The sequence below is a fragment of the Leptonychotes weddellii genome, chromosome 1 (assembly GCF_054177405.1).
Source record: "Leptonychotes weddellii isolate Sample4059 chromosome 1, ASM5417740v2, whole genome shotgun sequence".
NCBI lineage: Eukaryota > Metazoa > Chordata > Mammalia > Carnivora > Phocidae > Leptonychotes > Leptonychotes weddellii.
Window position 1 is genome coordinate 90,112,061 of NC_138369.1, and position 15,510 is coordinate 90,127,570.

The 15,510-nt window shown below is 37.6% G+C and overlaps 2 protein-coding genes across 9 annotated transcripts in view; one reads left to right on the plus strand and one right to left on the minus strand.

Moving 5' to 3' along the window:
• HPS3 (HPS3 biogenesis of lysosomal organelles complex 2 subunit 1) overlaps positions 1-15,510 on the plus strand; it is a 38,424-nt gene that overhangs the window by 21,703 nt on the left and 1,211 nt on the right. Inside the window, exons 8-16 of one of the 8 annotated variants that reach the window (XR_004079423.2) lie at positions 415-523; positions 2,595-2,776; positions 3,636-3,816; positions 4,724-4,957; positions 6,221-6,406; positions 6,750-6,938; positions 8,365-8,472; positions 12,112-12,318; positions 12,983-13,077. Coding sequence is in view for 4 of the 8 variants with exons in the window: in XM_006745438.3 (XP_006745501.2) it covers positions 415-523; positions 2,595-2,776; positions 3,636-3,816; positions 4,724-4,957; positions 6,221-6,406; positions 6,750-6,938; positions 8,365-8,472; positions 12,112-12,318; positions 12,987-13,077 (1,487 nt within the window). In the remaining 4 variants the exon portion in view is untranslated. Of the gene's footprint in view, positions 1-414; positions 524-2,594; positions 2,777-3,635; positions 3,817-4,723; positions 4,958-6,220; positions 6,407-6,749; positions 6,939-8,241; positions 8,345-8,364; positions 8,473-12,111; positions 12,319-12,982; positions 13,078-15,510 lie in introns of those variants that run through there. The other 7 variants (XR_014147475.1, XR_014147473.1, XM_006745438.3 and 4 more) reach the window with 7 other exon arrangements.
• CP (ceruloplasmin) overlaps positions 6,484-15,510 on the minus strand; it is a 59,034-nt gene continuing 50,007 nt past the window's right edge. The window contains exons 19-20 of the mRNA XM_031041480.2: positions 11,016-11,120; positions 6,484-6,935 (exon numbers count right to left, since the gene is read on the minus strand). Of these exons, the coding sequence (XP_030897340.2) occupies positions 11,017-11,120 (104 nt within the window). The 3' untranslated portion in view covers positions 6,484-6,935; position 11,016. The remainder of the gene's footprint in view (positions 6,936-11,015; positions 11,121-15,510) is intronic.

Here is a 15,510-nt window from a genome sequence, read left to right on the forward strand (position 1 = left end):
TCGTGTTCTGTTGCAGCTTCTGCTTAGATTGGTAACATAGGCGTGCTGGACTCCTGAAGGCCACGTGCAAGAGAGATACTGGGCACAGACACTCTCACAGCCAAGTCTTTCTTCCTTTTGAGGGGTCTTGCCTGTTCTTTGAGCATTTTGCCCATTTAAGAATTCTTGTGGAGTAAATTGGAAGCAATTGGTTTGTCAGTACATGAGAGCTGTCGAATTTTAAATGCTGTAGGCCTATGTAGCATTGTGAACTAATGTTGTATAAAAATCCACTGTACAGCTAATCACTGAAGAAAATACTAAATGAAAATGATTGCATAAATCTTTTTAGGTATCCAATATTTACCATTTAAGATTGCCATTTATTAATTCTGTGTCTTATCCTGTAATTCTTATCTTTTGTTTTGCTTTTAGTTCTAGAAAAGGAACCAGTGGTAAGCTTAAAACACCTCCTGTAGCTGAGGCTGGGTGGAATTTGTATATTGTGGATACGATCTCACCAGTGCAACTGTACAAAGAAATGGTACTCCTTTCAGACTTCCAATTCTTATTTGTAGAAATTTAGAGTCAAAGCAATGCCCCGATATTGATTCTAATCATCACACATTCAGAGTGCCACAGCCAACCAACTTTCAAGCTCCGTCTGGCAGTAGAGTGTGGATCTTTAGTCACCTTCTCGTTTTCACAGCTCCTAACATTTGAGGAGCCAGTAGAAATCCCCTTCACTAAAATAAGACTTCCTTATTCATACCCACCCTCCAAAGAGGATCGATTAACCAGTCTAAGCATAAATAGCCTTTGACCTTTACTTTGAACCCTAGCAAAGAGAACCAGGAAATGGAGCTGAAAGAAATCTTAGATCATTTATCCCCATCTCACTCTTTGAAATATTAGTTGATTGTCTTAGGACCTTTGCACCTGCAGCATTATCTGTTGGGTAGTGGCCCAGAGGGGGGCACCCTTCTTCCTTTTTTTTTTTTTTTTAGATTTTATTTATTTGAGAGAGACAGAGATAGTGAGATAGAGAGCACAAGTGGGGAGGAGAGGGAGAAGCAGGCTCCCCACAGAGCAGGAAGCCCGATGCGGGACTCGATCCCAGGACCCTGGGATCATGACCTGAGCCGAAGGCAGACGCTCAACCGACTGAGCCACGCAGGCGCCCCCTTCTTCCTTTTTTAAGAGTGACAGCTGCCAACTCATTACTCGCAATTTTTTTTTAACTCTTTTATTTGAAATAATTTAAAACTTACAGAGAAGTTGCAAGGATAAGAATAGTAGAAATAAAACTCTGTATATTCTCCACACAGATTCACCCATAGTCAACATTTTACCCCTTTTGCTTCTCTCTTTCTCTCTCTTTTTTGTGCTTTTGCACTTTCTAAACACACACACACATACACACACACACACACACTCCCCCCCCTCCCGCCCCCCAGCCCACACACCACGATCCATTGGAAGGTAATTTGCATGCATCAGAGCCTAATGCCCCTAAATACTTCACTGTATGTTTCCTAAGAATCCGGGTATTTGTTTATCACTTATTCAGTTATCACTGAAGTACCGTCAAATGCTTAATAAATTTAACAGGACACATATTCCAATGTTGCAGTTGACTCAATTATGACCTACTAGTATCTCCCTTCGCCAGTACAGGGGCCAGTCTAACATCAGGTAGGGCATTTAATTATCACGTCTCTTTGGCCTCCTTTAATCCAGAATAACTTCATAGCCTTTATTTTTTATGGCATAGACATTTTTGAAAATAAATTTTTGCCCCTCCACCTTTTTAAATTTTTTATTATTTATTTTCTTCTTGTTTAGATTCAGGTTATGTATGCTCATTCTCAGCCAGGACATTACATAGGTAACGTTGTGTCTTTCTCAGGGTGTTACATCAGGAGGCACATGATATCTGTGCGCCTCATTGGTGATGTTAATTTTGATCATCAGGTCAAGGTTTTGCCTGATTTGTCCCTGGCATTTTAATGCTGATAATTATATTGGCTTTGCCCTGTCCTTTTAATCTTGCTTAATTGAAAGTCTTAAAACTTCATCTAGATGATTTGCTTGCTGGAATCTGAAAATACTGATGGGCTCAGATTAGCTAGTGATAATTTTAATAAGCCCACTGTGGGTTATAGAAATAGGCCAAGTAGAACCTAAATTTACTGACTGAAACTACAATAAAGGAAGCATACTCAGTCTAAATTTAAGATTTAAATCATAGAACTGAAAAAAGTTAACTGTTTCACATATGTTTTTTTAGCCTTATTGAACTATGAACAAATTATTGCTAAGTTAACAGTGTTATTAGTATTACAATGTTATTTGTACCTTCTCTAGTGATTAGCACTGTTTAACAAGGGGATGTTTACAATCACGTATGTATTAAGCTGGCTCATGGATTGTGGGGGAAAAGAACACCTCAGCTAGGCCCTATCAGAATGGTAAATAACCACTTTTTAGTTTTTTAGGATTTAATGTGTTTAAATATGAACTCTACTAACAAAATACATAGATATTCTTAAGAACCAGGAAACTTTTGGGTGTTTTTCTGCAGCAATATTAGCTGTTGGCCTTTTTTGTTTCAGGTAGACTACAGTAATACCTACAAGACTGCAAAAACCCAGAGCTGCATCCACCTTCTTAGCGAGGCTCATCTGTTAGTGAGGGCTGCCTTGATGGATGCCAATCAGTTGGAACCTGGAGAAAAAGCAGAGCTTTTGGAAGCATTTAAAGAAAGCTGTGGGCACCTTGGAGACTGCTACAGCAGGTTGGTGATGCTTCTTGGAAACTTGTTAGAGAAGCCACCTTGAGATTTGGGTGTAGGTACTAGCTTTTCCATCTCTGGTAGCTACCTGATGAATGGGGGAATGAATGAGGGGAGGAGATTCATTTATTCATTTATTCCGTCAGCATTTGTTGAGCACATACTGTGTGCCAGGTACTGTGCTAAGCTTAGAGTCACAAAGATGAACATGACTGTTTCCTGCCTTCAAAAGGAGTTACAATTTATTAGATGAACAATGAATCTCCAGTTCATGAGTCTCCTTCCACTTAATTTAGGAATTAAATTTCTTTCAGGCCTTCTGGGCCTGCTCATGACCATGAAAATCCCAGAGACAGCTGTTATTACTAGTTTAGTGCCTGTTAGCCTTCAGAGAGAGATACCATTTGGATGGTCTGTGATTTTAATCTTAGTAGTCAGTGCTTTTATGATTTCAGAAAAGGACTGGGATGAATAGTGGTTTTACTTTTAGAGATGGTCTTTATAGATTTTTTTGTGTATGATTATTTCAAAGGCTTACTCGACCCACGGGAATGATTATAAATTAATAAAACAGACTTTTCGTGCCTATCAACACCATTATTTTAGAGCCACTTTAAAAATCCTAAAATTCACTTAATGAATTATTTTTCTATTTTTATTATGAGCAGACAGAAAGAAACTGTATTAATTAGAATGACTTTACAGAATAAAACTTAGAACTTGTTCCAACTGCTAATGGCAGTAGAAGAGTATTTTGAGATTTATGTCATCCGGAAAGCATTATCTGTTTTATTATCAAATGTGTTAGGCATCCAGGCTTAAAAATGACAAATTTGAGGTTTTTTTACTTCCTTCCCTTTAGGCTTGACACCCAGCATTCCCACCTCGCCTTGCCATACTATAAGATGTCTGGTTTGTCTATGGCTGAAGTTCTAACCCGAGCAGACTGGGTACTAGAGGATGGATCACAGAAATACGAGAGGGGATTAATCTTTTACATTAATCATTCACTTTATGAAAACCTGGATGAAGAATTAAGTGAAGTTAATATAGTTTTCTATTTACTTATATCAACCTTCTTAACTTTTCATGTTAGCAATTTATTTTATGCGATACTGTTTTAGAAGTCAGGTTCCAAATATTTTTCTTTGGAATTATTTTCTTCTTTTCCTAAAAAGGTAATGAATGTGTCCTTTTTTTCATTAATAATCCTAGAATTATAGCTTGGAAAATAACTTATAATCACCTTCTCCTACTTTCTCATTATATAGATGGAGGACTGTGGTCCATTGTGGTTGAGTGACCTGCCCAGTGTGACAGGAGCATATCTTTAGAAGAACGACACACACCCCGGGGCCTTCCCCTCCTTCTCGTCTGCAGCCCTTTGCACAACCCTAGTTCTCCCAAATTCCAAGTGTCCAAAGCTTCACTTATGAAATCCTGACCCAGCGACCTTGAGACATTGCTAAGGCTTATTTTTAGCCCCTCATGTATTTTTAAAAAGAATTGAGTGCAAATATGCAAAGCTGGACATTGGGAGACCAACTGTTTTAAGGTTTTGAGAGAAATGAAATTTTTTTGTATACATTACCTCATTAAGTATATCTTGTACTAAGCTGTAATTTTTAAATGGACTTTTAAGTGTAATTTAATCAAATCTTTAATTTCTTCTTTTGAACTCTTGTTAAAATTAGAAATGCTAGCCACGACTCGGTACATATTTTCGCTGCTTTTTCTTCATTATACCTCAGCAAAGAGATCACTTCAGCTCATCTCAGGTCTCCCACATTATCACCGTGAACGCTGTCTTTTTTAATCTAAAACGTCATACTTATAATTTTGTCTCATTTGGAAGTTTATATCTTTTATATCTCTTTTTTTCGTTTTTGCTGATTTTGTTGCTTTCTGTTGGTTAACCAGCCTTTTATTTCTTATTCATGTTCACTAAAGGAATTAGCAGCAAAAGTGGTCCAGATGTTCCACGTGGCTGAGCCAAAGCAACTGCCGCATATTCTCTGTAGTCCTTCTATGAAGAATATTAATCCTTTAACTGCCATGAGCTACCTAAGCAAGCTGGATACTTCTGGGTTTTCATCGATCTTAGTGACATTGACCAAAGCAGCAATGGCTCTGAAAATGGGAGATCTTGACATGCACAGAAATGAAATGAAAAGCCATCCAGAGGTATGGTGCCCTGCCTGGTATTAGCAGCAGGCTGAAACAGAACCTGGTAGTCCTACATTGTTTAGCTTTCTTTTGGCTTCTGTCTAGTTCATTTCTTCTTAGTCATAAAGGAAAATAGACTTAATGTTAGAAAAGAAGTGACCCAAAGTGGGAGTGTTTGGGCTTTGGATCTGGTAAATGAAAAAGAAATAAGAATGACCAGTGGTAGCAATGGGTATCCAAAGACCTCTCAACTTTGCGTCAGGTACTTTTAGAGCACAGTACTTGGTACTAAAGAATATATAGGCTCTGTCCTGAGCTGACAGGCTGATCTAGCATGAGGGATATGGTATGTCCACTGAAACAGAACAGAGTGATGTGTGTTCAAGTACAGCAAGTGGGATGTTAACCATGAGCCTTAGGAGTCTAGTAGTGGAGGAAATGGCCTGCACTTGGGAAAATCACAAATTACGTTATAGAAGATTAGTATTTGAATGATATATCAAAGAAAAGGTAGCTTTTCTTTCGAAGAGAGCCCATTTAGAGTCATGAACCAAAGATGTTAATCATTAGGGGAGGAAATTAAAAGGTAATGTTAATTGAGCACCTATTATGTTCCAGGTCTATTCTAAGCCCCTTATATATGCTATCTTACTTAATTCTTGCAACAATGTTATAAGTTAGATGCTTTTATTATACCTGTTATAAAGATGAAGGAACTAAGACAAAGAGAGGATAAATGAGTTGTCCAAGATCACATAGCTGGTGAGTGTTCGAGCCAGGGTTTGGAGCAGGCAATATGGCTTCTGATCCTGTGCTCCTATTCTGTTGTTTTGTTGCCTGTGGTCAAATGCCCACAGTATGACATTAGTTTCTAAAACAAGAGAGCAGAAGTGTTTTATCATTGTACAAATGACATGTTTTGTTAGATGAAGAGAGCGAGTCAACATTGAGGTCTCCTTTGCCTTGAAGAGTACAGTTTTAGAAAGATGAATTTTCTTAAGATATGTTCTTTTTATATTCTTATGGTATGTTATTTTTAAACAAGTAGACTTAAATATAAAGCTCTCTACAAAAACAGGATATCCTGATGCTTAATTAAATATTAATAACTTCTTCAGAGACAGTTAACAATGATGTCCCTCTTAGAGTGAGAACTTTGTAGTTAAAGAAAAATTGAGATTGAGTATTAATAGTTTACCCATGAAGCTTGAATGCACTGGCATGTATTTTCAAGATGAATGCAATGTACATTTTGATCCTAAATTTCTTGTTTATCTGAAGATGAAGTTGGTATGTGGCTTCATTCTGGAACCTCGACTATTGATTCAACAGAGAAAGGGACAGATTGTTCCAACTGAGCTTGCAGCACATTTGAAGGACACTCAGCCTGGACTGCTTGTGGCTTCAGTTCTGGGCTTACAGAAGAACAACAAAATTGGAATTGAAGAAGCAGATTTCTTCTTTAAGGTTTGTCACTTTCAAAATGCAGTGGTTCTGGGTAGGCTGATAAAATTGGTGGGGGGACAGGAAGCAGAATAAGAGACTGAGTTTTCATTTGTTTATTGAAAAAAAAGACATGTAACAAATTTATAAAAGTATACATTAAAAGGATGTATCTAGAAAAATTCCACTCATGCAATCTAGAATCTGTTTTCTGTTCAAATATCTCAGTCTACTTTGCCATGGCATGAATGCTAATGATAAATTATTAAATGCATGGCCCACATGATGGAGTGCTACTCAGACTAGCTATAACTTGATCGATAATATATTTATCTGGGATATGGGGGCTTGTTTCACTGTTTTCAAGGTGCTTTGTGGTAAGGACGAAGATATCATTCCTCAGCTCTTGGTAGACCTTTGGGAAGCTCAGCTCGTAGCAGGTCTTCCAGATGTGGTTCTCCAGGAACTCTTTTTTAAGCTCACATCGCAGTACATCTGGAGATTATCCAAGAGGCAGCCCCCTGACACCATACCATTGCGAACATCAGAGGATCTGGTGAGAGAATAGAATAATATATTAAATTAAACTTGTACACTGCACATTATAGTAGTGTACCTTGTGATTTTTTTTTTTTAAAGATTTTTATTTATTTGACAGAGAAACAGCGAGAGAGGGAACACAAGCAGGGGGAGTGGGAGAGGGAGAAGCAGGCTTCCCGCAGAGCAGAAAGCCCGATGTGGGGCTCAATCCCAGGACCCTGGGATCATGACCTGAGCTGAAGGCAGACACTTAACGACTGAGCCACCCAGGTGCTCCTACCTTGTGATTTTTAATGGCTTAGAATCAAACCTAATTTATATTACCAGATATGTTATAAGCAGGAATGAAAAATACACTTAAATCTTGTCCATGAGTAAAGTTTCTTGCATTTTAAATAATTTTGTTTTGTAAGGACTGCCGCCTACTGCTCCTATATTACTTATTTGCAGTGGTACCTCAGTAGACAAAGCATAGAGGAGGGGCTTTCCCCCCAAACATGTCTGCACTCCCTCAGGGGATTGTTCCAAAGTAGAACACAAGACACATTTGCAGACTCCTTGGTAGGAGAGGAACTGCAGAAGGCTTGTGGGAGGGAGACTTCCTTACTGGACTCATTTCCTGTCAGCTGCTCACACAAGAGCTATTCTGTAGCCCTTACAGGAGCCCTAACAACTCTGCTTTACCACTTCCTGTCCCCTTCTCCCTCTAGCCCTTTATGCCTGTCATGGATGCCACGCCTAATGTGGGTTCACTGGAAAAGTTGCCGACTTCTTGAATAAGGGGGCTTTATGGGAATTGTCTTGAGAACTTATGGAAGAGATTTTGCCTAACAAGGAAAGTAGTAGAAATAAAAATTCCAATATTACTGTTAAATTTTTTTGAGTAAAATTAGCTTAAAAGCAGTATTGCTTTTTTCGCTACAAAATGTTTCTTAGGAATATTTTAAAATTTAAAATGTAAGGAACTATTGGGGCACTTGGGTGGCTCAGTCAGTTAAACATCTGACTTTGGCTCAGGTCATGATCTCAGGGTCCTGGGATTGAGCCCCCTGTTGGGCTCTGTGCTCAGTGGGGAGTCTGGAGTCAATTGGCTTGTCTCTCTCCCTCTGCCCCTCCCCCCTTCGCTCCTGCGTGTGCTCTCTCTCTCTCAAATAAATAAATAAGATCTTAAAAAAATAAGTAAAAAATTTTAAAAATATATAAGGAAATATTTAGTGCATTTCCCCCCATATTTGGTGCAGTTTTATTCAGTGAGAAGCAGCAAGGCTGAGACTTTTCCAGGGGAATATATTCTAAAAGACTTCTGTTCCCGTTCCCAGGAAAGTGGATACCTAACTCTGTGACAAGGCAGAAGATTAGCAATTGCTTGTTCTTTTTGGAATGGATGAAGAGAATCTTGTTTTGTTGTATTTTGTTTATGATAAATTTCTTTTACATTTTAGATTAATGCCTGTAGTCATTATGGCTTAATCTATCCATGGGTTAATGTCTTAATATCATCCGATTCCTTAGCGGATAAAAGTTATACAGAAGACCTTTCAAAATTACAGGTAAATAAAAATGCCTCCTTTTTTTAAGAATATGCATATTACAATATAGTATCAGATTTAAATTTGGTAAAACCTCAGGTGTCCTGTTAATCTAGAGTGTATACTTTTGGGAGGGGAGGATAAAATCCACAGTTAGGCATACTCAGGAGCTCTGGAGGACATTCCCGCCTCTGCCTGAAACTGCAGAGAGGAAGGCGGGCGGCTCCCGTTCCTGGCTTCCCCGCCCAAGGCTGGTTTTGTTGCCTGCAGAGAGTGAGTTCACCAGGTCACGTGACTGACTTGCTTCATTTTTCAGGATGTGCTTGGAAACACTTTGTGAAATGGAAGTATGGCAAATGCTTAGCGGTGTTTTTATTGATGGCATTTATTTTTTGTTTAGTGTTCACTCATGTTAGGCCTCTAGCCCAAGGCAACCACTATCTGTTTTATAGAAAGTAGGTTTAATAGCCAGTTTATCTGGCTCCTGAGGAGGAGTCTTAAAAAAAAGTAAGTATGATCAGAAAATGTAGATCATCCTGCAAGAATTCTGACCATGACATTGTTTTTGCCACAAATGAGAAATAAAGTCCATCTTTGACTTGGTGGACCAAGCTGGGCTAGATGTGGATATGATTTTATTTCAGGTAGTCCTGTGGCCCAAGGACTGAATATAACCCCCACATCTGCTTTGTTTGGTCTGCCCAATATAGTGCCAACATATACAAATTGAAATTTCAAATGAAGAATTCTGAGTTTCAAGATTTTTCTTGAAAAATTGAGCAGAACTGGTGACCCTGGGCTTTCACTGCCTCTGAGACCTTAGAGTTGGAGTGAACTAGTGATTTCGCTCCGTGGTCAGTGCTCATGTTGTCCTGTCTGCCTCAGTTCGTATCTCTGGGTCTGCCTGGTCCAGATATGGTGTCTGGTGTCCATTTTCCTTATACCCAGCTGCCTTCATTCATTTCCATAATCTGTTTTGGCCTGTTTAGGCTTTTGAGTTTGCAACCCCTGATTTACCCTGGGACTGGTATAAGTGTGGTTACTGCTTATAGAAACCAAAATGGCAAGTTGGGGTTGGGGTCAGGGAGGGAGGATCAAAAGCCCATATTGCTTAGACTCAGGCTTTAGACAGGCCTGAGTTGTAAATCCAGAGATGGAGTTACTTACATTCATGAAAAATTGCTGGAGAAAATTCTTGTTGGTTCATATCTCTAGTACACTTATGATACAGAGGCTCCTTAGGGCTTAGCCTCAAATACATTCATTCAACAAATATTCCTCAAGCAGGTGCTGTAAACTTGGTCTGTGGCATTGGATAAGCCAGGCAGGGCCTTGCCCTCCCAGAATATATATATTAATTACATATTTAAAATCACAATTGTAACTAGTGCTGTTAATCTTACCGGATAGAGCTTCACAGAATTTTTATAATCACTGCTTGAAAAAGTGTAATTGAGTGATCTTTTAAAATTCATTTTAAAGTATTTAAAAAGAATACTTTCTTCTGGGAATCTTTGCTGTTTAAGGATAGAAATGTAGTCAACCTATACTTTTAAAAATTGTTTTCCTAACAATGAATTGTGGAACACTACATCAAAAACTAATGATGTAATGTATGGAGATTAACATAACATAATAAAAAAATAAAAATTCAAAAAAATTGTTTTCCTAATTGTATCTTTTTCTAGATTATCTGTAGGTTGAGTCATTAAATAAAAAATAACCATAAAGAAACAAAAAGATCTCATTTGTTTTCACCTAGAGGAATGGGAGTTTCAGAATCACCTGGAGAACTTTTCCAAAATTGTATGATTCCCCTCTGCCCCGCATCCCACCATCACCACACAGATTTGATATGAGTGTCTCTGTTATCCTCAATCACTGTTATAGTATATTTGTGCAAAACTTAAAATAAAAACAATCTATAAATCAACTAATGTCAAAAAGCTGCTATTTGGAAAGACACAGTAACTAGTAAATGCCCTGCCTTTTGCCATAATCATCATGGTCCCCTCCCCCACTTCCTTGCCAACCACCACTCCTTAGATTGTGTCGGTGGAGAAGATAGAGTCTGTGGGTTCCAGCCATGCAGAGTTGGCTGAGAATGAGGGATCACAGAAGGAAATAAATGTCCATGTGTTAGGTGTGGAAAGGAGCCCATTTCCAATACTGAAAACAAAGGGAGCACTCTGCTAAGTAGCATTAAGAGTAGTTTAAAGAGTATCCTTTGGGCCATTTTAAATTCAGTGATATACGTGTTATCTGGTGTTTCTTATTTTTAAACTTGTTGATGATATGGATAAAACTAAGTAAAAGTTCATGGGTAATCAATTTGTACCAAGCTTTGAGTAGTTTCATTTAACCATGGTTTGGGTTACCCATGCCTTGATCCTTCCTACCCTGCCCATTATCCAAATTAATCAAAAGTAAATATAGAAATAATCTGTGTTTTCTTTCATGTGGGAGATCCTACAAGTGGTAGATTTTCATGTTTGCTCTCTTGTTGTCAGGAAATTATTTCGATGAAGGTGACTATTAAACTTGCAGGAAGGAAAGGGACCAACCTTATACTCCAAGCCATTCCTTGGTAGATATTTGGAATAAAATAATCAAGCTGACTGTAAACGAATAGGTCACATTCCATATCCTCTTGTGCGTCTGAGAAGATGCTGTAGTAAAAAGGATACAGGAAGAAGAAAAATCAGGAAATGACCATCTCATCTTTATCCAGAAGAAAGGGAAAACAGAGATTTTTTTTTTTGGTGGTAGAATCAAAAGTAGTATTTATAGTTTAAATGTTTAAAAGTAAAACACTGGTAAAGTTCTGAATGCTCAAATACTACCTACTCTATGTCTTTCAGTTTGTGGCAAATAGTATTGATACAATTGCTTTAGTTTTCTTAAATGTTAGATTTTATTTTTGGTTATATATGTAGTGCATGCTTATTATAGAACATTTGGAAGATACAGGAAAGTGTGAAAAAATAAAAAGTGGGCTTTGTCCTTCCATCCAATGAGCTGATTTCTGTTTCAAATTTCAAAGGCATTTCTATATGTACATGTATGTACCTGTGTAGATTTTACAAAATTGATCCTGCTCTGAATATAATTTTGTATTGACATTTTTTACTCATCATTCTGTTATGAGCATTTGCTCATTAACTAGCCTCTGAAAATAATTTTGATGGCTATATAATATTCCACCATATGAATGTACCATAATTTACTTATCCCTTATTTAACATAGATCCTAGTTGTTCAATATTACAATTACTCCTGAAATGAAATGGACATAAATCTTTGACCACAATGTTGATTATTTCCTTAGGATAGAGTCCTAAAACATTCCCATTAGTTTTAACTTGCAGTCTATCCAAAGCAACTAAAATATGTTAGTTTAGAAATGATTGCTTTCTATTAAACAGATTTTTTTCTTTAAACTAGAGGTGATTTCAAGATTATTTAATACTTCAGTCTACTTAGACTTATAAATATTGTATGCATGTGCTCTAAAACCTCATTCATCTTTTTGTTTCCTTTCCTTTTTTTTTTTTTTTTTGCAAGTGCTGTTTGGTCTTTTTTTAAAAAATTGTATTCTATATATTGTGCTTTCGTTTTTTGGGTGCCTCATTCCATAACATTTCACTTTTCTGTTCATAGTCTCTTATATGTGGTCCTTCATTTGACATAGCTTCCATTATTCCATTCCTGGAGCCACTCTTGGAAGATAATATCGCTGGCCTCAGTGTCCATGTTCTGTGTCAGACACGTTTGAAAGAGTATGAACAGTGTATAGACACACTGTTAGAAAGATGCCCAGAGGCGATCATTCCATATGCTAATCACGAGCTGAAAGAAGAGAATCGGGTACGCTTTTTCAGCTTATGTCTTTTAGGCTTGATTAGTGATAATCAGATTTGATAATCTTGTTGCCTTATCTGCAAAACAGGGACAAATTATATCAGTCTCACCTCACAGGTCTGGATGGGTCAAAGGAGCAAATATGTTTAATATGTTACGTGCTTTGAGTACTGTTAGAGACTATTAAAATGTATGGTGATTGTATGTTATCTTCATTAAAAACCTCATTTGGAAATAAAGCAGGATATTACCTGAAGATTTGGGAAACAATGTATGATGGGAAAATATTTTCTGGGCTATAGGGTCTTTAGCTTAGAAATTAGAAGAGTTTTAAACTTTAGTACTCCTCCCTCCCTCCCACCTTCCCTCCCTTCCTTCCTTCCTTCTTGTCACCTAAGAGATGATAACAGGACATGTCTATGTTTCTTCTTGAAAATAACAAAGTACATATGTACAACATACATATCATTAGATTTTCAAGTTACAAACCTGATTTATGGTATAGTTTAAACAGAAGCCTGGCTGCTGATATAACTTCTGTTGTAACAAAGTTTGGCACCTTAACCAACATGATGTATTTTTGCCCTGTGCTTTCCTGCACAATCTTACTCTCGTTGGAAATTTGAATGTAAAATGCATCAAACTTAAAATGTATTCATTTTTTCCTAAGATAGACTTTGTGGTGGAAAAAACTGCTGCCTGAACTTTGTCACAGAATAAAATGTGGTGGAGAGAAAGGTCAGCTTTACCTGTCATCATTAAAAGGTAAAATGATCTTTTTTTTTTTTTAAAGATTTTATTTATTTATTCATGAGAGACAGAGAGAGAGAGAAAGGCAGAGGGAGAAGCAGGCTCCCAAGGAGCAGGGAGCCCGATGCGGGACTCGATCCCAGGACCCTGGGATCATGACCTGAGCCGAAGGCAGACGCTTAACCATCTGAGCCACCCAGGCGCCCCTAAAATGATCTTTTTTGCTTGATTATAAATTTGAGTCCTAATTTTCGTTTCCATAATTTGCTGAAGACTTGCTTTCTCTGTTTTTTTCATGAGGTTCTCAAATGAGGTGAAGAGGGTCTTAGCAGAATCATCTCAAGGGTTTATTTCCACATTGATATGCTCCCCCATCACACTGGATATTCATTTATCTCTTCTAGCCATAGAGCTGATACTTTTAAGTCAATCTTTTCAAACACTTAACAAATGATCGTAGTCATAGAAACTCACAACCTCAGTATTTTAAAAACTTGAATAGCCATTAATACAATTGCATTTTTTATTGATGATCTGAGTGCTTAATTTATTTCATATAGGAAATTAAGATTATTATTATTATTATTATTAATTATAATTGTAAGCAAGTATTGAGGAATAACAAGGTTCTCAAGGCTTTAAAAGTTGACTATAAATTATGCAGTGTTTTGCAGCATAGGTATTGTTTGAATTTGCATAATTTGTAGTCACTTCTAATTTGGTTATCAATTTCTCTAGTCTTATGTGTTAATATCACTAGATAATTATTGGCCTGATGACAAAGGGTGTGGTTATATTGATTTAACTGTGCATAAAAGATTAGCAATTGACAGTGCTGGAATTGTGTTTTCCAGCTGACGTGATTGGTTTTTAAAGTGTTAGGCAGAGCCAGTGGCCATAGGAGGGTGTTTTTCTGAAGATGCCCATTTAAGTAAAGTTGCATGCTTGTGACTGGGAAGATGTGGTGACTTGATACTAACTTTTTGTCCTACTCATCTCCCTGAGTGAATTTTTGCTTTTCAGAAGGTGGAAATGTCAGATATTTGATGGCCTTGTCCCCCTTGTGTCACGTTTATCTTATAACTTGGAGCCGATTATTTGTGTGGGTGGATCACTTTGCAGAGCAGCTATCCCACATCTTCATACCATTATCTTATATTATAGCACCATTATCTCAGTCAAAGGACTTCATCCTTTCCTCATCCATATCCATGTCCTCTCTACCCCTAACCTACCCATAATCATTCCTCCAAATGTTCCATTTTTCTGTATCATCAAACTATGTCAGTGCGTGTGCATAGACATGTGCATGTATGTATGTATGTGTGTGATGTGTGTGGCTCATTAGACTAAGTGCTGGGTGAGATTTGTGTTTATTACTAGACTCCAAAACCTCAAGAGCTGGTATAGCGTTTTACTCATTTTTCCTGTTGTGCCCTCCTTACCAGCAATATGCCTGTCCATAGGAAGCGTTCTCTATTTATTGATTTGAAGGGAAGACACCTGAATAATTTCAGGTCCATTTTCAAGGGAGTTGTAGTGCACTGAGAGGAGACCAGAACTAGAGTCTGGAGACCTGGTTACTGAGTGACCGGAAGCAGGTCAATGTTTTAGTATCCTGAGACTAATGAGAACTTCAGGATTGACTCTAGAATAAACATTAGGCAAGATCGTAAGATGGCAAGGTTGGAGATGGAGGTCGGGAATCTATGTAATATGCTTAGGAGCTTGGATTTCTTATCTCTCTAATACAGCATTTCTCAGCCTTGGCACTATTTACATTTTGGACTGATAATTCTTTTGTGTATATGCATTTTAGGATGTTTAGCAGCATTCCTTGCTGCTAAATACCAGCAGCACTCCCCCAGTTATGATAAACAAAAATGTCTCCAGACATTTCCAGATGTCCCTGGGGAGCAAAATCATGCTGGTTGAGAACCATTGCACTAATGCAGAGCCATTGAAACTGGGGCTAGTGATTGGCTTGTTTCCAGGAAATACTTGTTACTGTTTTTGTGGTAATGGACTGTGTTTATTATTAAAAATGTTACTACTGTAGTAAGTTACAAAAATGAAGTTTAGAAAGTCATTTAAAATCCCATCAGCCAGAAATAACTATTTTCATCATCTGATGAATATTTTCTAGACACACTGGAGGATTTAAAGCCCTCTACAGATTTAAGATATTGACCTTATTCTTGGAGTTATAACCTATATTAGCCCCTCACTGGTTGGCAGAAGAGGAGAATTGGGCAATGGCAAGATTTTTGTTGCCTCTATAACCTCAATACTGGCCCCCAACTCGGTTTTTTTAAACCTATGATACTATTTATAGGCTCCACATTTACGCTAAATAAACTGGTTTGATAGGGAAGTATTGATAATTCATGTTTTTCATATCGGTTTTGCAAACTAGTTAGTAGTCATTGTTTATTAAGTTTCTATTAA